The sequence below is a fragment of the Lissotriton vulgaris genome, chromosome 8 (genome assembly GCF_964263255.1).
Source record: "Lissotriton vulgaris chromosome 8, aLisVul1.2, whole genome shotgun sequence".
Classification (NCBI taxonomy): Eukaryota; Metazoa; Chordata; class Amphibia; order Caudata; family Salamandridae; genus Lissotriton; species Lissotriton vulgaris.
This window is the reverse complement of record NC_141696.1, coordinates 672,262,828-672,284,000: the sequence shown is the minus strand read 5'-3', so window position 1 is coordinate 672,284,000 and position 21,173 is coordinate 672,262,828. Positions and strand designations below refer to the sequence as shown.

General features: G+C 45.3%; 1 protein-coding gene across 2 annotated transcripts in view; it reads left to right on the top strand.

The window, feature by feature from the left end:
* PRDX4 (peroxiredoxin 4) overlaps positions 1-21,173 on the top strand; it is a 188,378-nt gene that overhangs the window by 103,604 nt on the left and 63,601 nt on the right. For both annotated transcript variants that reach the window (XM_086934547.1, XM_086934548.1), the window contains exon 4: positions 20,661-20,783. In XM_086934547.1, the coding sequence (XP_086790673.1) occupies positions 20,661-20,783 (123 nt within the window). The remainder of the gene's footprint in view (positions 1-20,660; positions 20,784-21,173) is intronic.

The window sequence follows — 21,173 nt, the reverse complement described above, 5'->3', positions numbered from 1 at the left end:
GGCACACGACCAGATGGGGCAAGAGTGCATATGAGAGGAGCCACCCTGGAACAGACATCTGTCTTCACATACTTGGGGGTTACCTTCAGTGATAAACTGAGCTGTAAACCCCAGACAGATCTACTCTCCTTAAAACCTGCTCAATTAGGTAGAGCTTTGCTTAAAGAACATAAGCTCTCCTTAACAAAACTGATGGCCCCCTTGGTTAAAATTTACGATCTAAAGATCCTCCCTGCCGTCATCTATGGCGCAGAACTGTGGGACTTTAGTAACCTGGCCCCACTAAAGGTCGCCCAGAATAAATTCCTTAGGCCAGTGGTAGGGCTTCCCCAATCAACCCCACATATACCCCTATTGTATTACCTTGGCTGTCAGCCTGTTGAGGTCGCAGTAAGGTATAGACCACTGGCGTTTTGGCGGCGCCTGTGGACCACGCCGGAACTCTCCTTATATGCCAAGGCCCTTCTAGAAGTTAAGAAGACAGGGGGAGATCGCGGGATCCCATGGTTGACTGAAATTAAATCCATATTAACTGACATGGGGATGGGGCAGCTATGGGTTAACCTCGATACTGCTGTATTCTCTCCCAAAAAGATCTTCAGGGATTTGTACTGGGCCAGAATCAAGGCCAAGAGGCATGAATCCTTGATAGGTAGTTATATGACTGCAGCCTTTCTTGTCATCCAGGATGATTCATACTTGGAAGAATACTGGGACACAATAACAAAACCCCTAGACCGTAAATTGTATCACCAGTTTAGGGTAGGTACCCTACCGTTACAAGGGCTTACAAGCAGGTGGAACACCTTAGGTAGTGACAAATCTCCATTTTGTGTGGATCAGGTCGAAACGATTGACCACTTCCTTTTTGTTTGTTCGGAGTACCAACAGCCCAGACGGCAGTGGTTAAGACCTGTCTGCTGGGCATTGGGTACTAGTTCCGCGTTGGTTGCAAGTAGAATCTTGAAATCAGACACCTCCACTTTGGTGGTAGTAGGTGTAGCCAAATTTTTGAGCTGGGCATGGATATTCCGGATGCGCAAGATTAGCCCCTAATTTAGTGGTGGATATAACATAATTGATTGGCTTTGGTGTTGGAGGTAATCCCGTGGGTCTTGGGACTGATTGGAGTATACCCTTCTTTAGTTTTACTGGTTATTATCTTGATGTCTTAAGTCTTTTGCTATTTTGCACAATTAATACCTTTTTTTTTTTTAGTCCTGTTTTTAGCACTTCTATCTATTTATATTTTTATACATACTGTGATACTAATTTGACTACATATGAAATGGTTGCAATGCCTGGATTTTTGTATAGTATGTGTTTTATGATGAAAATTGGAAATAAAGACTTATTGACTTGAATATTCACATGCATGGATTAAAATCAAACTATAAAATCAATATTCAAAATTGAACATTTAAAAACAGTTTCTATATTTGATTGTGAATGAAGCAAAATGTTCCATTATTTTAGCATTTTGTTTGGTGAATACTTGTTTCTTAATGTTCATCTATTGTTTTGCGGTTCAAACCCTAGAAATTGCTGAGGCAGGGGCACCCCCATCTTCCAATTATTACTCGGTGGTGGTCACTGGATTCCAGTAATGAGTCAGTGAGGTTTCATGGAAGTCAAAAGTTGAACTGCTGCTCTATTGTATGTAGTTGTAACCTATCCAATGTTTTCTTATGCCAGGCTGATTTTCTTGTAAGCTTGTGTAAGGGTTGGGCCTATCTAGCTTTTAATGTGTTTAGAGAACATAGTAGGAGATGGGCTTTTTTGATGGTTAACCTTTTTTCCAGCTGTTCTCTTAAATGGTAACGTTTGGAGGATCTGGAAAGTTGCGATTTTAAAACCAGTGTACCAGAAAGGTGTAGTACTTTTATCCATTTGCTGTGTTTTCCCCAGGTGCTATACTGTTTGTTGGTATAGTTCAAATGTGACTTACTTCGTTATTAGGGTGATACAACATATACGTTCAAACCTGGTTTTGAAATTGGATGTCAACCATTCATGATTTATTGTGAGCTGGTTAGTTTGGTTCGTGGAGCCTTAAAAAGGTGGCCTTGTGCATCGTGCACTTACTAATTGAGCTATTTAATAACCTATTTTGACCATGATTGTGAGTTAAAATGGTACATTGGTTTGCACTAGGTCTATCATAAATATATGTGCAATTCATGTAGATTTATAGATCCGAAAAAAGCTGATCTCTGGTCTTTTATCATACAAGATAGTTTTGAATGGCCTCCACATGAGGCAAGATTGTGTGCCGATCCCCATGCTTGTGTTGGTAGACAAATCTGTTAACTGCCATCGTGTGCCACGGCGGTAGATACAGTAGGTACACCTGTTCTCCACTAGGTTGATTCCGTGATGCTAGAGGTGTCTTCCAGACTGCTCACTATCTGGTACTGTGATGGGGTTTTTAATGGATAGCAGTCACTGTACCTTCATCCAGATGTTTCTTTGAAAGACATGACTAGGAGAAACAATAATATCTTCAGTGCTTAGGTTCAGAAAGCTCCTCATCTCCTGGGTCATCTGGTACACTGATGACCTATAGTTTGTCAACTGAGCTTCCTTTTTCTGGGGTGCCACTGCAACTTTTTGGGTTGAGCCTGAGCAGCGCATGCGCTGCCTTGCGAGGCATGCTCTATTCAGGGTTGAACTTGAAGCTTCTACATATGTCATTAAGTTGTCATTGTCCTATGGAAACAGTGCCTGGTCTCATTTTGTAACCTCACATGGCGACACACCGTTACATGTTACTCGGTAGGCTTGAATTACAGCCTCGAATTACAGCCTCCATTCACTAGTTTGTTAAATATTAGGACATACTCTTTCAACGCTTTATTTTTTTACTAAAGTACGTGGTGGCCGCGCCTTTGGTGTATTTGCGCCACGGAATGAGACTTCGTTAATGTGGTTTTTTTTTTGGTTTTTTTTTTACTGCTCAATGCCGCTGTTTCTCTTTAATGGCGGCCGAAGCCCTTTCCTTATTCGAGCCGTGTCTAAGGAAAGGGGCATCACCGCCATTAAAGAGAAGCCGAGACATGGAGAGCTTTTACAATAAGATCCACGTGTTTGTCAACTTGCATAAATTGTATTGTATTTTGTAATACTGAGGACCAGGGAATCCAGTAGCACTTTCCAAGGTTGTTTCTACTGATTATATTTCTCCCACTCTGCCTCCATAAGGCTAGAAACTTATTAATGGGGATCGGATACTGCATTTAAAGGCCCTATTTTTTTACACTATTGACCCCATCTGCGATTGCACAACCACTTTCCTTGGAAAGATACTAACCACTGAACGGGAGGACATAGTGGGGTAATGGGTGGCAGGAGAAGAAAGTCTTTGATAAGTCATAGCTCTCCACCTTGCCTCCCATGCCCCCACCTTCAGATGAGCCCTTCATGATTACTCTTGCTCCAATGTCTTCCTCAATGTTTGCCTCTGATAAATACTTGATGAATGCAAGGATTGCTTTTGTCCCACCTGGCAACTGCACATGTCCTACCCCGGTTTACAGCTCTAAGGTGAGGATGTTGGAGCAGAAATGGCGGAGGTGGTGGCTGTAGATTTAGTGTAGGGTGTTTTAGTGCAGCCTGAGCTTAGCGCAGCAAGTCTTTGTCAAAGTCATAGCTGTGTTTGCAGACTACCTGGGATGTACTATTTATACTTGCTGGTCGTGTAGTGAGTGAAGTTTTCTTGCTCCAGAATCATTGTGGTGCCTTGCAACAATTATCCTTCTCCATAACACATGGACTGCTTGGTGAATGAATGCTTATTAGTCTCAGTCTATAATTAGGGCGATGATGCACAGCAGTGGGTAGAATTGTCCTGTTAAGAGTGGAGTCATTCGGGCCTTGCCTTGTAATTTTTTTCTCTTTCCTTTGCCATACTCTTTCAGAAGAGTGAGGAGAAATTAATGTTTCATGTTTCTTTGCGGTCACTCAGCAGACTTCACATTCTGAAGCTTGCAAGAGATCTTACTTCTACCTGTGGTACTCCTCAACTGACAGTCATCCATTTAGAATAATGAGTAACCTACCTGGCAGCAGTGCCCCCTCCTGAGAAGTAAGTTGGGGAGGGGTGTGTGGCTTTTATTTATTTTTATTTTTTTATGTATTTAAACCAGCTTTGCTCCCCTCTGCTACCTAGGAGACAACTCCACATTCTGGGGTAAGTAGCTGGTGATCTTGGTGCTAAATAATACATACATTAAAATAATTGTGATGCTTTACCTACAGAGTGCATAAGGTCTGTCATTGGGTCATTTTTGGGAGAATTTCAGTATGTGTGGTAAGTCAGGCTTAATGAATGTCAACATAATACATACGTATGTTTCACCTCTGGAAATCTTATTCTATGAAAAAAATGACTTTTGTGACACGAACAACCAGCTTTTGGATTGATGAATCTTTTACCTTCTAGATTGTATTTATGTATAGTCTAGGGAATTCTAGTACCTTATTGTAGGAAAATAGGATCTGATTTATGTATAGTCTAGGGAATTCTAGTACCTTATTGTAGAAAGGTAGGATCTGATTCTTGTGCTTACCCCCACTTTTTGCTGATTTCTCCCGTTTTTGGACTTGTCTGACTAGGATCCTGCAATCCAGGGCACCAGTCTGTCTGCTTTCTCTCTTAAATTATGTATGTACTTTAGGTACACTCCAGATTGGATACTGGGATACCCTTAAAAGTCCCTTTGTATATCGTGCACCATGTACCCAGGGCATAGATACCCCAGAGGCCTCCCATGGGCTGAAGCATGTATTATGTCACTCATGAGAGGCCATTCAAAATTACACAACCGGTCTGCTACAGCTGCTTGTGTAAGCTGGTCCTTGCACCAATTAGATATAGGTTCACTATATCTAATTATCACTACTCTTAAAAACCTATCAGTCACCCCTATGAAAGACCTTATCAATCCAGAAAGGCAGGGTGCTGGGTTTTATGTGAGAGGGTGACCCTGCATGAGTAGGGCCCCTCTGCAGTCTTCGGAGATCATTCTCTGGGGTGGTCTGTGATGCAGCCAGACATTTAAGTGAAGTTGCATTATAACCTTGCTGTAAATGCTAACTTTAAAACGGCTGGGTAGAAACATGTCGTGCAGGGTGTCAAACACCTTGGAATCATACCTTTACACCAGTGACTGGTGTGGGAGGTATGATTCCACCCTTAAGAAGCGAGCTTACTGGGTCACAGGTCTACCCAGTACCAGCTTTCTAACCCAGGCAGCAGAAAATGGAAGCTGCCAGCCATAGACACATTTCTGCCCTCCTGTTGCTGAGCCAAGCTCGAGCAGAGGAATGTATGACAATGGGCATCCTGTCACGGGGAGGTGTAACCACCTCCCAGACAGTTTAGTTTATTGGGGCTGGGTGGGTGCACTCTGAGTGCCAGAAAGTCTGCACTGGGGGCACATTTGGTGTCCCTGTGCATAGTCCAGCTCCAACAAGTTCTGGGAGTCATTGGCTCCTGCTCTGATGCAAAACTGGACCAAGGACATGGGTGTAGCCAGCACTCTGTCCTGCCCCTCCCCTGAATCTATCTAACCCTTTCCCATGGGTATAAAGTGGGTTACCTGGCTACAGGACTGTAGACCTGGACACGATTCTGCTAAGAAGAAACCAAGTTTTTAAACTGTCAGCACGACGCTGGATGACTGAAGAATCTCCCTTTGAGTAAAGGAGTTACTCCCTTGCACTAGCAGGCACCTAAGCGCATCTGACCGGCTTGCTGCTCCTGAGGACTCAGAAGATTTCAGCAACACAGGAGGTGGGTTTCCGAAGGTCCCTGAGGCCGCTCTGCCCTCTCAGCAATTCTGAGACAAGTATCCCTCATGTGGACTTCGGGACCCGAACCGCTGTGTACTGCGTACATTTGCAAGTCCATATGCTTGTTGGCGATTCCCAAGCTTGTGCATTGGACTCTGTGCAAGGAGGCTGGATTTCTTCGATGCAAATACTGCTCGGGTCAGGACTACACAGAGTGCTCTGTGGGCTGGTACTTGGCAAACTTTCTTGAGGTCTCCTCACGACTCCTGGTCCGTTGGCCTGTGGGTCCTGGCGAGGATCACCTTGTATGTTCTTGGGCTTCCCTGGTTGCTCCAGACGTGCCCTGACTTCATTGCTTGGAGAGGCTCCTGGACCTTGCTGGTCCACACCATAACCTGTTTGCCCTTTCTGCGTGGGTTACATTTGCCAAGACTAGTTGGTGGTCCAGCCGATCATTGACCCCTCGGCACTCGACCTCCTTTGTGGGACAGCTCCCCTCCGGATGCTTGTCGTCATAGACATCTCCTGGTCCCTGTGGCTCGAGAGTCCAGCATCCCTTCGCATCTGAAGCGCCCGACATCGGTGGGCATTCGACTACCGAGCTCCTGGTCACCTGAAGTGACCCAGATTCTGTCCCCTCTGCTTTCAGGTTCCTCGCACTTAGAATCTAGGCTTGAATTCCACCGGACACTCTTCACCTTACCGGCAGCAGTACTTCTTTGCAGTTCTCCATTGAAAACAACTAAGGTTTCCAACACCACTTGACCCCTATGCATCCGGCTCCTCTGGGATAGGTAACACGGGTACCTCGGTACTCACTGGTGGGTTTGCTCTAGAACTTCCTATGTTCCAAAAGGTTTTTCTTGAAGTCCTCCTAGAAGTGTCCTTAAACTGTAATTTTGCAACCACGATTTTCCCATAGAGTTGTACGGTGCACGCCGTTGTTTCCTCACTGCATCCGTACTCCCTGGGCTTCTTGTTTCACTACCTTGGGTGGTTTCTTGGTTTCCCATTGTTTCTACATGCTCTAGGCACTGTCTAGTCAAGTTGTGTTTGTTATATCATTTTTAGGTTGAGCCTAGCGCAGCACGCAAGCGCTGCTCTAGGAAAACGACCTCTTGGAATCACTCTAGACTTTTTTTAGCATTTTTTTCTATTGGGCTTTGCGTGTGTCTTTTTAAAAAGACAGCGCACAATTGGGCAAAGGCGGGTGCATGTACCACCTTTCCCAGGAAATGAATCAGCCTATGGCTTGCGGTTACGAGCAGGGGCGCCATCTGTGTTTAATTAGCTTGTGCATTGCCATGCTCACTCGTGCCAATCTTTTTAACCAACCCTCCCTTCACCTGCACACGCACAGCCCTGCAAATGCTCTGTTTGCAGTGAGAAACTTGTGCATTCGTTGTCCTGCTAGGCCCATTGCTATTGACGTGTAGAAGACAGCAGAATCGTGTTTTAACAGTGGTGGCTGAGGCAACGAAGCCTCTTCTTACACACATAGCTCCTGATTTTCTCTACTGTGCTCATTTTCTGCTTTGGTACTGACATTAGATAATGCAATCTTAACTTTAAGTAAAGCACCCTATTAATCTTATGTTTGACCTCAAAACCCCAGTTTCGAAACCCAGCGCGTCTGCTCAGCCTTTCATCCTACTAGAGGCCGATAGACTAATTTAATTAACATTCATTTGGTTGGCAATAAACATCTGTTACACTGCACCAAGATGCAGCATACTCCTGCCCCGCCTTCACTTGCACACTGGGATGTCTCCCTTTCGCCTCCTTTCAATTTGGCTCCTGATTTTCTCTACTGTGCACGCTTTCTGATTTGGTACTGGCATTATATTTTAGGAACCAGGAGCGGCGGCACGCAGGCTGCCATCTATTTTGGGTCAGGTTTAATTTCCAAACCTTGCCCCTTTCATTAGAAGGCGCGTCCCCTCCACCCCACCTCCACGAGAGTACCCATTTGTTTTCTCTAAAACACAAAGGAACCGAAACAAAATCCATTATGGTGACCTCTTACTTTTCAACGCAATCGTCCACACCGTCTAATGAGCGGGCCTTGGCCGACAAGCCTACCCTGGAAGGCAACAAGCAACTGCAACAGTAGTTAAAGCTCCTTAAAGAACACTTGTGTCTTGGGGAGGAAGGGAACAATCCTCGTGGTGTTTCAGTAAATCGCTACATTGTGATGCTTAACCATTTGACCGGATAATCATGCTTCTGGTTAAACAAAACCGAAAAACATTAGCTATCCGCATTTTACCCTAACTGTTTTGGAGAAAAAACAAACCTCTACAGCAGTTAGGCACAGCGCTACTCTACAGAGTGCATCTTTTCGCTCCCCCACCTCAGAAATCTGCAAGCACTTCTCCTTTCATTTCTTTTTCTTTGGATTATGTAGCGCAAATTAAGGTATCAAAACACTTTACATAAGGACTAGTTCCATTACAGAAATCTGCCTGGTGGGTGATGTGCTGCATGGCGAAACACTTGAAAGATCCCAAAGGCGAGATCTATTGGCTATGCCAATGCTTGTTTTAGTATAAGGTTCGGTCTCCCCCTGGAGCCCGCTGTGTATTGTGCTACTTAGGAATGTTCTATTGATCCAGTATTGTGTGCTTTGTGTTCTAACCTCATGTAGAGGATAGTAGTGAGTGTTCTATTACTAAATACATATTTTTATAGAACTACTGTGTTTCTCCGTTTATTTAGTAATTCAAGATTGGAGAGTAGCCTTCAGGCTTAGAGCTACCACTAGGATAGCTTTCAATAAGGTTATCTTTGACCTCCTACATCATAAGGGTTGTGGGGACTGGTACAGGGTGCCCACTTTAACTAGTGGACAGCATATACCAGGCCACCTTCTCCCGTTCTTATGCTCATAAAAAGAAACTAAAGTATGTGTATTGTACCACTTGTATTCCTTCTGTAGAAGTCAGAGTGGGAAAGCTCTAAGGGTTTTTAATGCTGCCTTCACCCCAGGTAGCGGAGCACAAAAAATGTTTTTGAGATTATAGTAGGGATCCACTTTGCAGGGACAATAGTGAGTTGATCCACCTAGGAGGCTACCCTCTCAGTTTGTTTTCTTGGGGCCTTCCTGACATAATTAACAAGCATTGAAAATGCAATAGGTCTCGCCTTTGATTAAGTTAAAGCCATTTGCTTTGCTAATGGTACTGTATAGCAAAGCAAATGGCTTTAACTTAATGAAAGGTGAGACCTATTGCATTTTTAATGTTTCCCTGCAAGAACTGTTTATTTCACAGCTGCTGTGAGTATGCGGATTGGCTGCTTTACCTCCAGTAGGGAGGGTGAAAAAAGCTGCTTTCCTACTCAGGGCGAGCAATGTCAGTGACAGCTGAGGAGCATGAGACAGCACGACCAGCTCACCCCTTCACTATTTCAACCTGTCTGCTCTACAGGCTGAAGCAGGGTGGGCCGGGGAGGAGCTGCTCCTTGGTCTTTAGTGAGACCTATTCTGGGGAGCAGTGGGGGGGCCAGGCGAGTGGCAAGGGTTGGAATGCAGGGTGCTGATCACATGTGACAGCAGCAGTTCAGTCCATCATAAGAAAACAATGACAGAAGGTGTATTAGTTTTGCAAAGTACTGTGACTGATTGGGAGGGGGGAGAGACATCAGAGAGTGGGGTGGAGGAGCGGGAGTGGGGAGACAGGAGACTGAAAGCAAACCAGCGTGAGAGTGCCTCGCTGATAGGAACTTAAAGCTGACAAAGACCTCAGAGCTGCCCTTCTTCCCGGAGACTAGAGCCAGTCTATGTCTGGGGGAGCTGCGAGGAGCAGGACAGGCAGAGACGGCAGTGCCCCTGCTCTAAAGCAGGCTGCATCACAGCTGGTTGTGCTGAAGCCTGCTGACTGATTGGGTGGTGGTGGGGTGAGCACAGAAAGTGAGACGAAGGAGCTGGTCAATAAACAAACAGAACCACAACTGTGCATGTGAAACAGACATGGCTGGGGCCCCACAGGCATGCGGGATGGACTCTGGTCAGGATAACGGGCATGGAGGGATGACAGTCATGCCTGCTTGACTGGGGTTGGGTAATAATGTATGCGTGGATGGCATAGCACCTGTATGCAAAATATACTAGGTGAGAGTAACTAACAAAGGCAAGCAGAATAGACGGTGGATTAACAGAGGCGAGGCTGGAGTAACAAGATTAACAAAGGGCATGTGGAATACCCTGGAGTAATGGTATTACAGGTATTCCGTGCAGGCTTGGAATGCAGTAACTTGTGCTTTTATGATATATTGCTCTTAACACATGCACGCAGGTAATACTTTACAGCATGACGGCTCAATGGCTCAGAGACATACCATGTCGGATGTCCTGGGGGGGGCGGGTCAATTACAGAGGATCCAGGGAATGTAGGCCAAATTAATAAGCAGACAGAACTGCCGTCTGGGTGGCTAAGTAGGACAGATGGAGAGTAAATCAAAGGCCTGGTAGGGTGAGTTGGACAGATCCTGCATCAGCGTGGGGTCTGGAAATATGGGTGAAGCGCAGAGTACTCTGGTGTTCAGGGGCATGGAAGTACATTTGGCATCTGGGGCAAGGGGGCCGCGGCGCAGTCACATAATTTAGTGTGTGGGTCACACCCAGACGTGCAGCACATGCACAGGGCTTGGGGTACTTTCTTGAACTAAAAATGCAGGGCATCTGTGGCCCTGTGAGAGTGATCTAGCCTCAGGCTTGATTTCAGAGGTCTTCGGGCACTTCTCCTCACTCACCTGGCTTGTTGTTGGCAGGGGGTGGGCTCGTCCCGTAGGGTCTGTGGGAGCTGTAAGTTCCACTGTATCATCTTGTAGGGCTTGCCTGGGTAGGAAACTGAGCTCAGGCCGCCGGGGTAGTACTGGTAGGAACCCAGCTGCCCAAAGTGCTGCTGGTTAGTGTAGTAGCTGCTGTCTGTGGCAGACACCGGTAGCGCGGGCGACTCCTGCAGCTTGTGAAGGCTGTAGTAGTTGCTGGAGGTAATCTGGGTGGAGTGCATGTCCGAAACTAGGCTCTGAAAGACGCCGGTCATCCCTGGCGATGCACAGAGAGGCGGCGGAGAGTGCACTGAGTCCTGAGCAGTGATCACAGGTGTGCTGTGCTGGGCATGGTCGCCCCAGGGAAGTAGAGGGCTGGAAGAGGCAAAATTGTCCGGGCAGCCCGGTGGTGCGATCACTAGAGGGCTTCAGACATTAGTCCTGCCTGTTGGTCTCGGTCAGAGAAACAGAGTACAAAACGAGCGCTGTGTGCCTAGCGTGCACCGCTTAAAGTTAAAAATAAAAGCTATAACACAAGCTTTTTTATTTTTTTTATTTACTGCGATGGGTGGATAAAAGAAAAAAAAGTAGCATGCAAGTGCTTTTTAGGTCGAGCGTCAGCGAAGGACCTATTGTATTCGCTTTCGAGGGAATCTGAGACGGCGTTCGGCCACGCGCCTCTGCGGTCTCAGATACGTGTACAAAGGGGCGCACGGCGCCTTTCACATCCCCTGCCTCAGATTCACAGCCTGAGGTGCCGGGTTTTTAGGAACCCGGTGGTGCCAGGGTTTAACACCCGAAGACCTCTGAGTTCTCCCTGTTCCGGACCACAGAAACCAAGAGTCTTCTAGGTGAAGCCAGAGATCGAGTTTTATTGGCTGCAACCAAGTAACATGTGTCCTAGAAGTACAAAAGCACGGGTCGTAAGTTCTCAGGAGACTGTTCGTTTTTACAGAACCAACCTTCTCCTTATATACGGAAATAACAGCTGCAGGCAAGAATTCTTGAGTTTACAATACGGTCATAGACATATTTTCACAATGGAGCAAAACGCACAGTCCTGTTGGCCAACCTATATTTTAGATGTCCAGTTCGCGACAGATGCCCCAGCCCATCCCGGAATTACAATCAGATATTGATGAAACCCCAATAAAACAGGGCACCTCCTCGTCGTAAAACTGGCCATAAACAAGGAACATGGACAGGTGTATGTGTGTAAAAAACATGGTCTGTATGTAGTGAATGGTTTATGGCATGTTGTGCATCGATGCTATCTTATTCGGCCACTGGGCGAGGAGCTGCCCAAACAGGTTTGGCTGGAGGCAGTGGAGTCAGCTTCGGCCAGGTCATGGGGAAGTCAGCCAAGGTGGACGTGTCCTTTCAGATCAAGCTCGACCTTAATCGATTGACTTGTATGAGGGCAAGGCATAAGATGGATGCCGTTCACAAAATGGAGTCCGAGGGTTCAGAACGGAAGCCATGATTTAAGGGTGTTAGCATTGCTCGATCATGACGCAAATACATAGGGATGATGTCCTAATCATTACCGGTCTGCCAATACCAAATTCGTCATGGTACGATGATATTTTGTGACACGAAGATTGGACCTCGGTACCGGTATTACAGCAGGGTCCAGAATTTCAGAACCACAAGCCTCACTCACACATGCGCGCGCACACACACACTGTGTATATATATGTGTGTATCTGTGTGTGTATGTAATATACAGCCACCCCCCACTCACCTGGCTCTTTTGTTGTGACTCCCCGTATCTCCGCCGCATCGCCTGGCCTTTGTTGCATAATTAAAACTGCACCCAACAGCCATGCGCCGAAACAGAGTGGAAGCGGACGCCGCGTCCCCAGCGCACCCCTTGCCTGTAGCAGCCGCCTCTGCTGACCCGGAAACGCTTCATCCACCTCCCCGCCTCCGGTACCCGGATGTATTACATTCTGCTCCTTGTTCGTACTTGTAGTCTCTTATGGTAGTCTTTCACTGGCCATAATCACTCGACTGGCTCTCTCGATATTAGCAAGAACGCTGCCAGGCAAGGCATTCGAATATACAAACCAACATGGACGGGATCGCCTAACACATTACGAGACTTCGGCGAGTGTTTAAAATTTTAGCCCTTCGTATCAATGACATCGTTGTGCATATATTTGAACTCGAGGAATGACTCAATGTTCTTTTACAGGCTACACCTCGTGAAGTGGCGTTTTTTCAACTTCTCAACCGTAAGTCGATCCCGTACATTTTAGTAGAATACTTAATCACCGCCATGTTTTTACTAGCCACCCAACCCGGTTTTCTTTTCATATTACAGAGCGGTTCACGCGCATTTTTTGCCGTGACACGACCCATCCACCGGCAGTCACCACGTAAACCATTAAGGTTAAACCCATTGCATTAGGATACATTAGCTTAACTTATTTGGACACTGTTCCGACGTTTTAATGCATGAACCGAGCTTTTCCCCCGCGTGTCCTTCACCTACTGTTGCACCATTATTTAAACTTTCGTGAGACAGAAAGGAATGATTACGATTTTACTTCTTTTTTTTTTTTCTTTTTTTTTTTTTACAGCGCTCCTTCACCTATATAAAATCGGCACAAAACAACCACAGATTTTTAATGGCATATCACACGCAAAACACCACTAGAGGTCATGTTTATTATTTCTCCACTGCTGCATGTTTCATGGTACCCAGGCTTTTTCTTCACACCTCCCAAATCACTTTCACACTTGTAATCAAACAGAATATAATACTCACAATAGCTCATCTTGTAACATGGATTGAAATGTTTCATTTTAATGCTTTCAGAATTTAAGTCCCCTGATGACGGGCAAGCCCGAAATGCATTGGGCAGAAATGTTCAAATAAAGATGCAAGCTGTACATACTATGGAAGTAATAGTATGGATCTGAAAATAAAAAAAAATATACAACTGTATGAAACAACCCACAAGAAACATTTTGTGAACATTTATTGAAATTGATCGAAGGCGTGCCTATTGGGGACATTACTCTCACAGGAGACAACACACCCTTCTCTTAGTCATGTCTCTCCCTGGATGTCCGTCTTTTTTTCTTTAGCAGACTTTATTGCACACCCTTGAAAGGTTCACTGACAACATAATCTACATCATGGCGTGTACATTTGGTGTTTTGTTAAAACATTTCCAATACATATATTCTCGCGCAGAATGTTATACAATAGAGCTAGTTTTTGTAGGCATGGGGAGGGCTGACATAAAGTCTCGAACTGGGTTCCCTAGTTCCAAAGTCAGCTGCTCAGGGTCTTACGCCACACCCTCTCTCCACATATTGCTGGGCATAGATATCAGTGTGTTCTGCTGCTAGTGGCCGAGATGAGAATTAATTTTTTTTCTCGTTTGTTTTCCTGTAGTCGCCTCGAGAGGGGGTAGTGCCTGGGGCTGTAGAAGTTTATTAACTGAGTAGCTCACGCTGACACCATGTGTGACTTTGGGCTAAGTTGCAAGCCAGTTTACCCATCACACATTTTAGGAAGAATATCATCAGGTGTCTCTAGTTGGGAGACTGCATCACCCCAAAGGTGATTTCATGCCATTGAAAGACTGCTGGAAAAATAAAGCCATGTCTGGAGAATACCACTACACATCACTATCTTACCAACGCAATAATCACGCAGTCTCTTCTCTCTGTCTTATGATGTCTGCCCTGCCACCATGTACTTCGGACCCTCACACCTCCTCACACTCACACACCCTCACTAACGCTCACCCCCTCCACCCTCCCACCCCCTCACTCACCCTCCCACCCCCTCACTCACCCTCCCACCCCCTCACTCACCCTCCCACCCCCTCACTCACCCTCCCACCCCCTCACTCACCCTCCCACCCCCTCACTCACCCTCCCTCACTCACCCCCTCACTCACCCTCCCACCCCCTCACTCACCCTCCCACCCCCTCACTCACCCTCCCACCCCCTCACTCACCCTCCCACCCCCTCACTCACCCTCCCACCTCCTCACTCACCCTCCCACCTCCTCACTCACCCTCCCACCTCCTCACTCACCCTCCCACCCCCTCACTCACCCTCACAACCATCTCACCCTCACACCCCCACACCCTCACACCCCCTCACTCACCGTCACAACCATCTCACCTCACACCCCCACACCCTCACACCCCCTCACACACACCCTCACACCCTCTCACACACACCCTCACACCCTCTCACACACACCCTCACACCCTCTCACCCTCCTCACCCTCATAACACTCTCACCCTCACTCATCCTCACCCACACACCCTCACCCTCCTCACCCTCATAACACTCTCACCCTCACTCATCCTCACCCCCCACCCTCACTCACCCTCACCCTCACTCTCACACACCCTCACTCTCACACACCCTCACCCTGACTCTCACACACCCTCACACCTGCACCCTCACTCACCCTCACACCCCCTCACCCCCTCACTCTCACCCCCTCACCCCCTCACTCTCACCCCCTCACCCCCTCACTCTCACCCCCTCACCCCCTCACTCTCACCCCCTCACCCCCTCACTCTCACCCCCTCACCCCCTCACTCTCACCCCCTCACCCCCTCACTCTCACACCCCCTCACCCCCTCACTCTCACACCCCCTCACCCCCTCACTCTCACACCCCCTCACCCCCTCACTCTCACACACCCTCACCCCCCTCACACCCCCTCACCCCCTCATCCTCACACACCCTCACCCACCCCCACCCCCACACACCCTCGCGAGCATAGCATAACGAAACACAGCATAGGCTAGCATAACGAAACACAGCATAGGCTAGCAAAACAAAACACAACAAAGCATAACATAACATAACAAAGCAAAACAAAGCATAACATAACAAAGCAAAACAAAGCATAACATAACAAAGCAAAACAAAGCATAGGATAACAAAACCTAGCAAAACACAATAAAACATAGCATAGCTTAACAAAAAACAAGACCTATAATAGCATAGCAAAACATAGCATACCAAACACAACAAAGCATAGCATAGCATAACAAAACATAGCATAGCATATTTTAGCATAACAAAGCATAGCATAGAAGTGTGGCTCACTGGTTAGAGGAGGCAGACCTGGAAGCAGAGGTCAGCCCGGGACCAGGGTTCAATTCCCGGCTCGGCGGGGTCTTGAGTCCTAAAATGTCCATGGACTCGACAATTCTCGCTCCGGTGCCTACTCGATTCACGGGTTCACACTCTGCGACTCTGGGCAATAGCTTGCTTAATCTCCACAACGGCCCCTCGCGGCGGGATGCCTGGCTTTCACCTTGCGGAAACCCTGCTGGGGTTATCTCACAGGGGAATACCAGGACGGGTTCCCTAAGCAAGCACTTAGAAACCGCTCGGTGACTTGCGCTATATAAATTACTGTACATAGCATAGCAAAGCATAGCATAGCAAAACCTAGCATAGCATAGCAAAACCTAGCATAACAAAGCATAGCATAGCATAGCATAGCATAACAAAACATAGCATAGGATAGCAAAACATAGGATAGCAAAACAAAACATAGGATAGCAAAACAAAACATAGGATAGCAAAACAAAACGTAGGATAGCAAAACAAAACGTAGGATAACAAAACAAAACATAGGATAGCAAAACAAAACATAGGATAGCAAAACAAAACATAGGATAGCAAAACAAAACATAGCTATTGCCAATATGAATTACAATAACTTTTATTTAAGTATTAATTATTGGAAAAATAATTAAAAGCCATTGTCATTTGTAATATCAATACATGTAAGCCACGTAAATACAACACATATTGCATTACAAATGCTATAGGTGTCACATTTGCGAAAGTTATAACTATTGGCGTTGTAAATGAGACCGCAATTAATTTTGCTATTTTCAAAAAACAAAACACAAGTACAAAATGTGTAATTTACAATACCAATAGCTCAAACTTTCCTAATGCGAGACCTATTGCATTGCAAATGCTTGTTGTTGTTTTTTAAGTGCGGATGGAGGGGGAGCAACAAGGACATGGCTGGGGCATGCATGTCAAAGGACGCAGGTGCTGGAACCAACATAGAAGGTGCAGGTGGGGCAACAGCAAGGAGGGCTAGGGGAAAGAAACAGAGGGTGGATGCAGGGGGTAGAAGCAATGGGTGAGAGACCAACATACAGTAGATGGGAGGAATGAACATGGGTTGATGCTTTTAGTAAGCAGCGCAGCATGTCGCGCTGCTTATTAAAAGCATCAAATATAGAAAAATACTGTGTGCCAGTTTGAGTGGCGCCTTTACATTGCGCTTTCTCCCAAAAAAAGTGCCTACAGTGTCACGTCTCCAGTGAAGCCTCCAGTCCAGGTTTGCGGGGCTAAAACTGGACAGGGTGCCGTGACCCACGCATGCACATCTTCTGTCCGTCCGCGTGCACATCGGAATACGTATTGATTCCAAAAGGCTCTTGCAAGGCGAGAGCAGCGTCTGCATGCTACTAGCGTCCGGCGAGACCTAATCATTGGGGTGTACTTGGGAAAGTGAAGTCCTGTCACCCTCTCTGCTTTTATTGACCCGTTTCATACACTTGTGTGCCTTGGGGCCAGTGGCCTTGTTGGGATATAGATCCCTTCAACCAACCTCCCAAAATATTTTGTGCGTGAAAGTTTTAAGTTACTATACATGCCAGTTGTGGTAACACATCAGTACATTCTTAGACTGACCACGATTTTGGTGTTAATCCATGCAAAAAAAAAATTATCATTGTGTATAAACATTCTTGCCTAACGGATTTGCTTCTCTCCCAGTCTCTACTTCAACTCTCACCGCCTATAGTTTAAACACACACTCACTCACTCATGTATCACCAGCATGCCACCAACCATTGTGTAGTAGTAGCGATTCACCTTTCACTTTTTTAAACAACCCATAAGTGGATTTGTAGTCTCTTACCGGAGTTTCACATTTTTCGCTCTTAACTCTGGGTAAGAGTGGGACGTCATATTATTGTCACAATCTGGCAAACATGGAGGAATCTGACTTCCCTCTCCACTTACCCCTTTCTAAAAGAGTCATCCTCCTTCACAAAGCACTACTCTTGCTCCTTTCGAGAACATTCACATTGTCCAACCGAAGGTCACAGCATTCTTGCAGAAATAGGCTTGTTTAACTTTGCAAGGTACATTTTGTTCTTTCCAGTATAATGCATTTATGGTAGACTATGGTAAGTATTTGTATCTTTTTATCCTTGGTTACATTTTTTTTTACAAAGTTTGGAACTTTCATGTTCTAATCTTTAAGCAGTCTCAACAGCAGTATACATCAAATGATGTCAGTTAACTCATAACTCCCCCCCCCCCCCCCCCCCTTACTTTTGATCATCTTACATCCATTATACCGTCCTCGATCAGGTAGCCATTGAAGAAAAATATCTTGGAGCTCTTAATTTCCTATTGCACCTCTGTGTCTTCTCCAACATTATAACTATACAATTTCTGACCTAAATCCCCAGGCCATCTCCTACTTTTTAATTTTAACTGCTTTCATTCTAACTTTTTCCATAGTCACCCACTCCAATAAGCCAATCTCCCAGAAGGCCAGTATGGAACCTCTGGCTTTACGTCAGTGAACAGCTATAACTTTTTGCCAACACTCTCTCAAAAAGCAAACCTATACCGGATCCTCATTTTTGTGGGCTTTGGGACAGTGTTTAGTAGGCAGTATAATTGCAAGTGTATGTATTTTTTTTCCATTTACCATGATTGTCCCTATCCACCAGTATTCAGTAAGGCAACTCATGTCCTACAGAGAATTTCTCTCGATTTTCCCCCAACCTCGGACATGCTGGGGATCTATGTGGATTGAGTCTGTAATTTCAAAAGGGTCACGGTGGTGCGATGTAAAAAAAATGAAAATGCTTCGACTCGAACCTGAAATACCTAGATCTCTTCTGAACAAACAATTTTCTACTCCATCATATAGTGGTTTTTTTCCAATCTTTTATCACGTCTGTTGCACTGCTAGTTGGATTCTGTCTGCCTTTAATAAATGCTTCCTAAATGTGTGTTATGATGTAGGTGCTATGTCCCATCTCAAGTACTGCTTTTGATGTCCTGGAAGTCGGAGGTGTTTTTAGGGAACCCGAACTCGTTTTTCATACTGTAGAATTTGCCTTGTATGCATTCTCTCAGATGCTCACTCCCGCCACTGTTGGAATCATATATTGTTCAACATTGTTGTATACAAATATTGCTTAAGAAAACAATGCCTCCACACAATTCGAAGTCCTTCACGTTATACCTTTTTAAAATGGCTCAATGCCTGGTGACTGTCAGCCCTGCCCACAAGATGATACCTTTTGGAACATTTTAACTTCTGAGTTGCACCTTATGAAAGAGACCAACTGGGTTCTCAACACCAGAAATCTGATACTTTTACCCTATTACTCACTGACTTTCTTCAGTTTTCATGTGCCTAGATAGTTATTTTTGGTAGATATCAGTTGCTGCCAAGTGGCACCTTGTCAGGTCAGGTGTAACACTTCAAGCCAATCACAACTTTTTAACCACTTTTATGACGTGCACCTTTACTTTTAACATTATAAGTATGGGTACAAAAATCCCAGCATGCAACCTGAACCGGCCAAAATGTTACATACAATGTTGAGCGTCCTGGCAGCTATCGATGTTCAATGTTCTCAAATGTATAGTGCGATGTTGCTTTAACCTTTGTCATGAACTAGATGCCAGCACTATCGGAGATACCTGTTACAATTGCTAAGATGTATTGGATGATTTAGGAATACGGTATTTGGCATCTTATACTAATATGTGATTCTAATGGAAGAGTGGTTTTGCTAAAATAAGGAGAACACTGCTAAAATAAGGGATGCATTCAATTCTGCCAGTTTCTACAGTGTAAACAAAGAGCAAATGTAAAATTATTCTTGTAAGCCCTGCATCTCTACGCTAAAGGCACATGAGAAAGTCAAATTATACTGTCCATCTAGCATGATATATACATACGTTTGAGGAACACATTGAAGGTATCTGTGTATTAGAAGTGTTTCTGCGAAGTTCTTTTTATGGTGTACTTAATTTGCAGTGGTTTACAAGAATTAATTAATGTAATCAGTTCCTCAACTACCAACTCCCGTCAGCGGTTAGACGATGCAGAAGGGAACAACGTATGAAGTTTAGATTGATGCTGAATCTTGAAGAATTAATTTTATTTTGGTGTAGTAGCTTATATATTGAGACATGCTGCCACACAATGCCTTTGGTGCAGTATCCCATTGCTTTGAAATCAAAATTTGAAAAAACAATTAATGCCAGCATTTTAAAAGCTCAGTAATAATCTCTTAAGGTAAACACACATTGTGATGGACAGAATGTTGCACATTGGCAGTCACATATCTGGGTTTAATCCATTGTTATTTTGCTCACTACGCCACCCCAGTTCAGACGTGGCCATCTGCAAATCAGTCTTGACCCTGTGCCTCATGGGAATAGTCTAGCCCGAACTGCCAAGCCATGTCTTCCCTGGACTGGAATCAAACATCCTAGGACCGGTTTCTGGCTATCAGCCGTCATCAGCCAGGATAGCTCGACTCCAGTGGCGTAGTTAGCACGGGACTCCTGTCTTGGCATACCCTTCCCACATAGGGCGAACAGCAAAACACTCAAGGTGATGGACTGAATGTTGCACATTGGCAAAACATTCACCCCCAGTCACAGATCTTGGTTTAATCCATCGTTACTTTGCTCACCACGCCACCACAGTTCAGACATGGCCATATGCAAATCAGTCTTCACCCTGTGCCTCATGGTTCCCCACAGCTGTAGGAATAGATGATCGAGTACAAGGCAGGCAGCACAAGTTTTACATTACTGTTTCAAAACGAGATTCATTGCATATGCCTTAAAATCCAGTCAAAGGTAGGAAAGAGCACTAGATATTATTTAGTCTTCCAGTGGGTGCTATTTTCTTTACCTTTTCAGTGGGTAAGTCCAGAAGCACACATTTATAGCCTGTTGGTAGGCTTCTGTCACCAGAGTTTGTTTAGTCACTGTTTAAGATTAAACACTTACGTACATTCTCTTTTTAAGGATAAATACCCCAAGGAAGCAAGGTGGTCTTGGGCCAATGAAGATACCACTTCTTTCAGATTTAACACATCAGATATCAAAAGACTATGGGGTTTACCTAGAGGACCAAGGTCATACCCTCAGGTATAGTACTCAATAGTTGCATGCTTGCTTGTTTGATTTATGTTGTGCTAAATATACCACCCATTGAGACAAATGAGAATCCATATTGTATAGAATATTGCACCATATTACTATTTGGTTACTGAACTTTCGAAAGCGGTGTTGTAGCGCTGTGTAGGGTTTTTTTTTTAAGGTCAGTGAATACAGTTAGTCTCCTGCAATTCAGGATCTGCAGATTCCTCATGGGTAGGTGCCAGAAGAACACCTTCTCAAGACTCTGAATGTGTATATCCACCTCAAACAAATGAATGTCCCATCAGATATTGATTTCCCTGGCTGACGTTCCCTCAACCAGCTGGGGAACTGGCAGACCTTAATCTCCAGTCCTGCTCACACAAGGCAGAAGCCTGA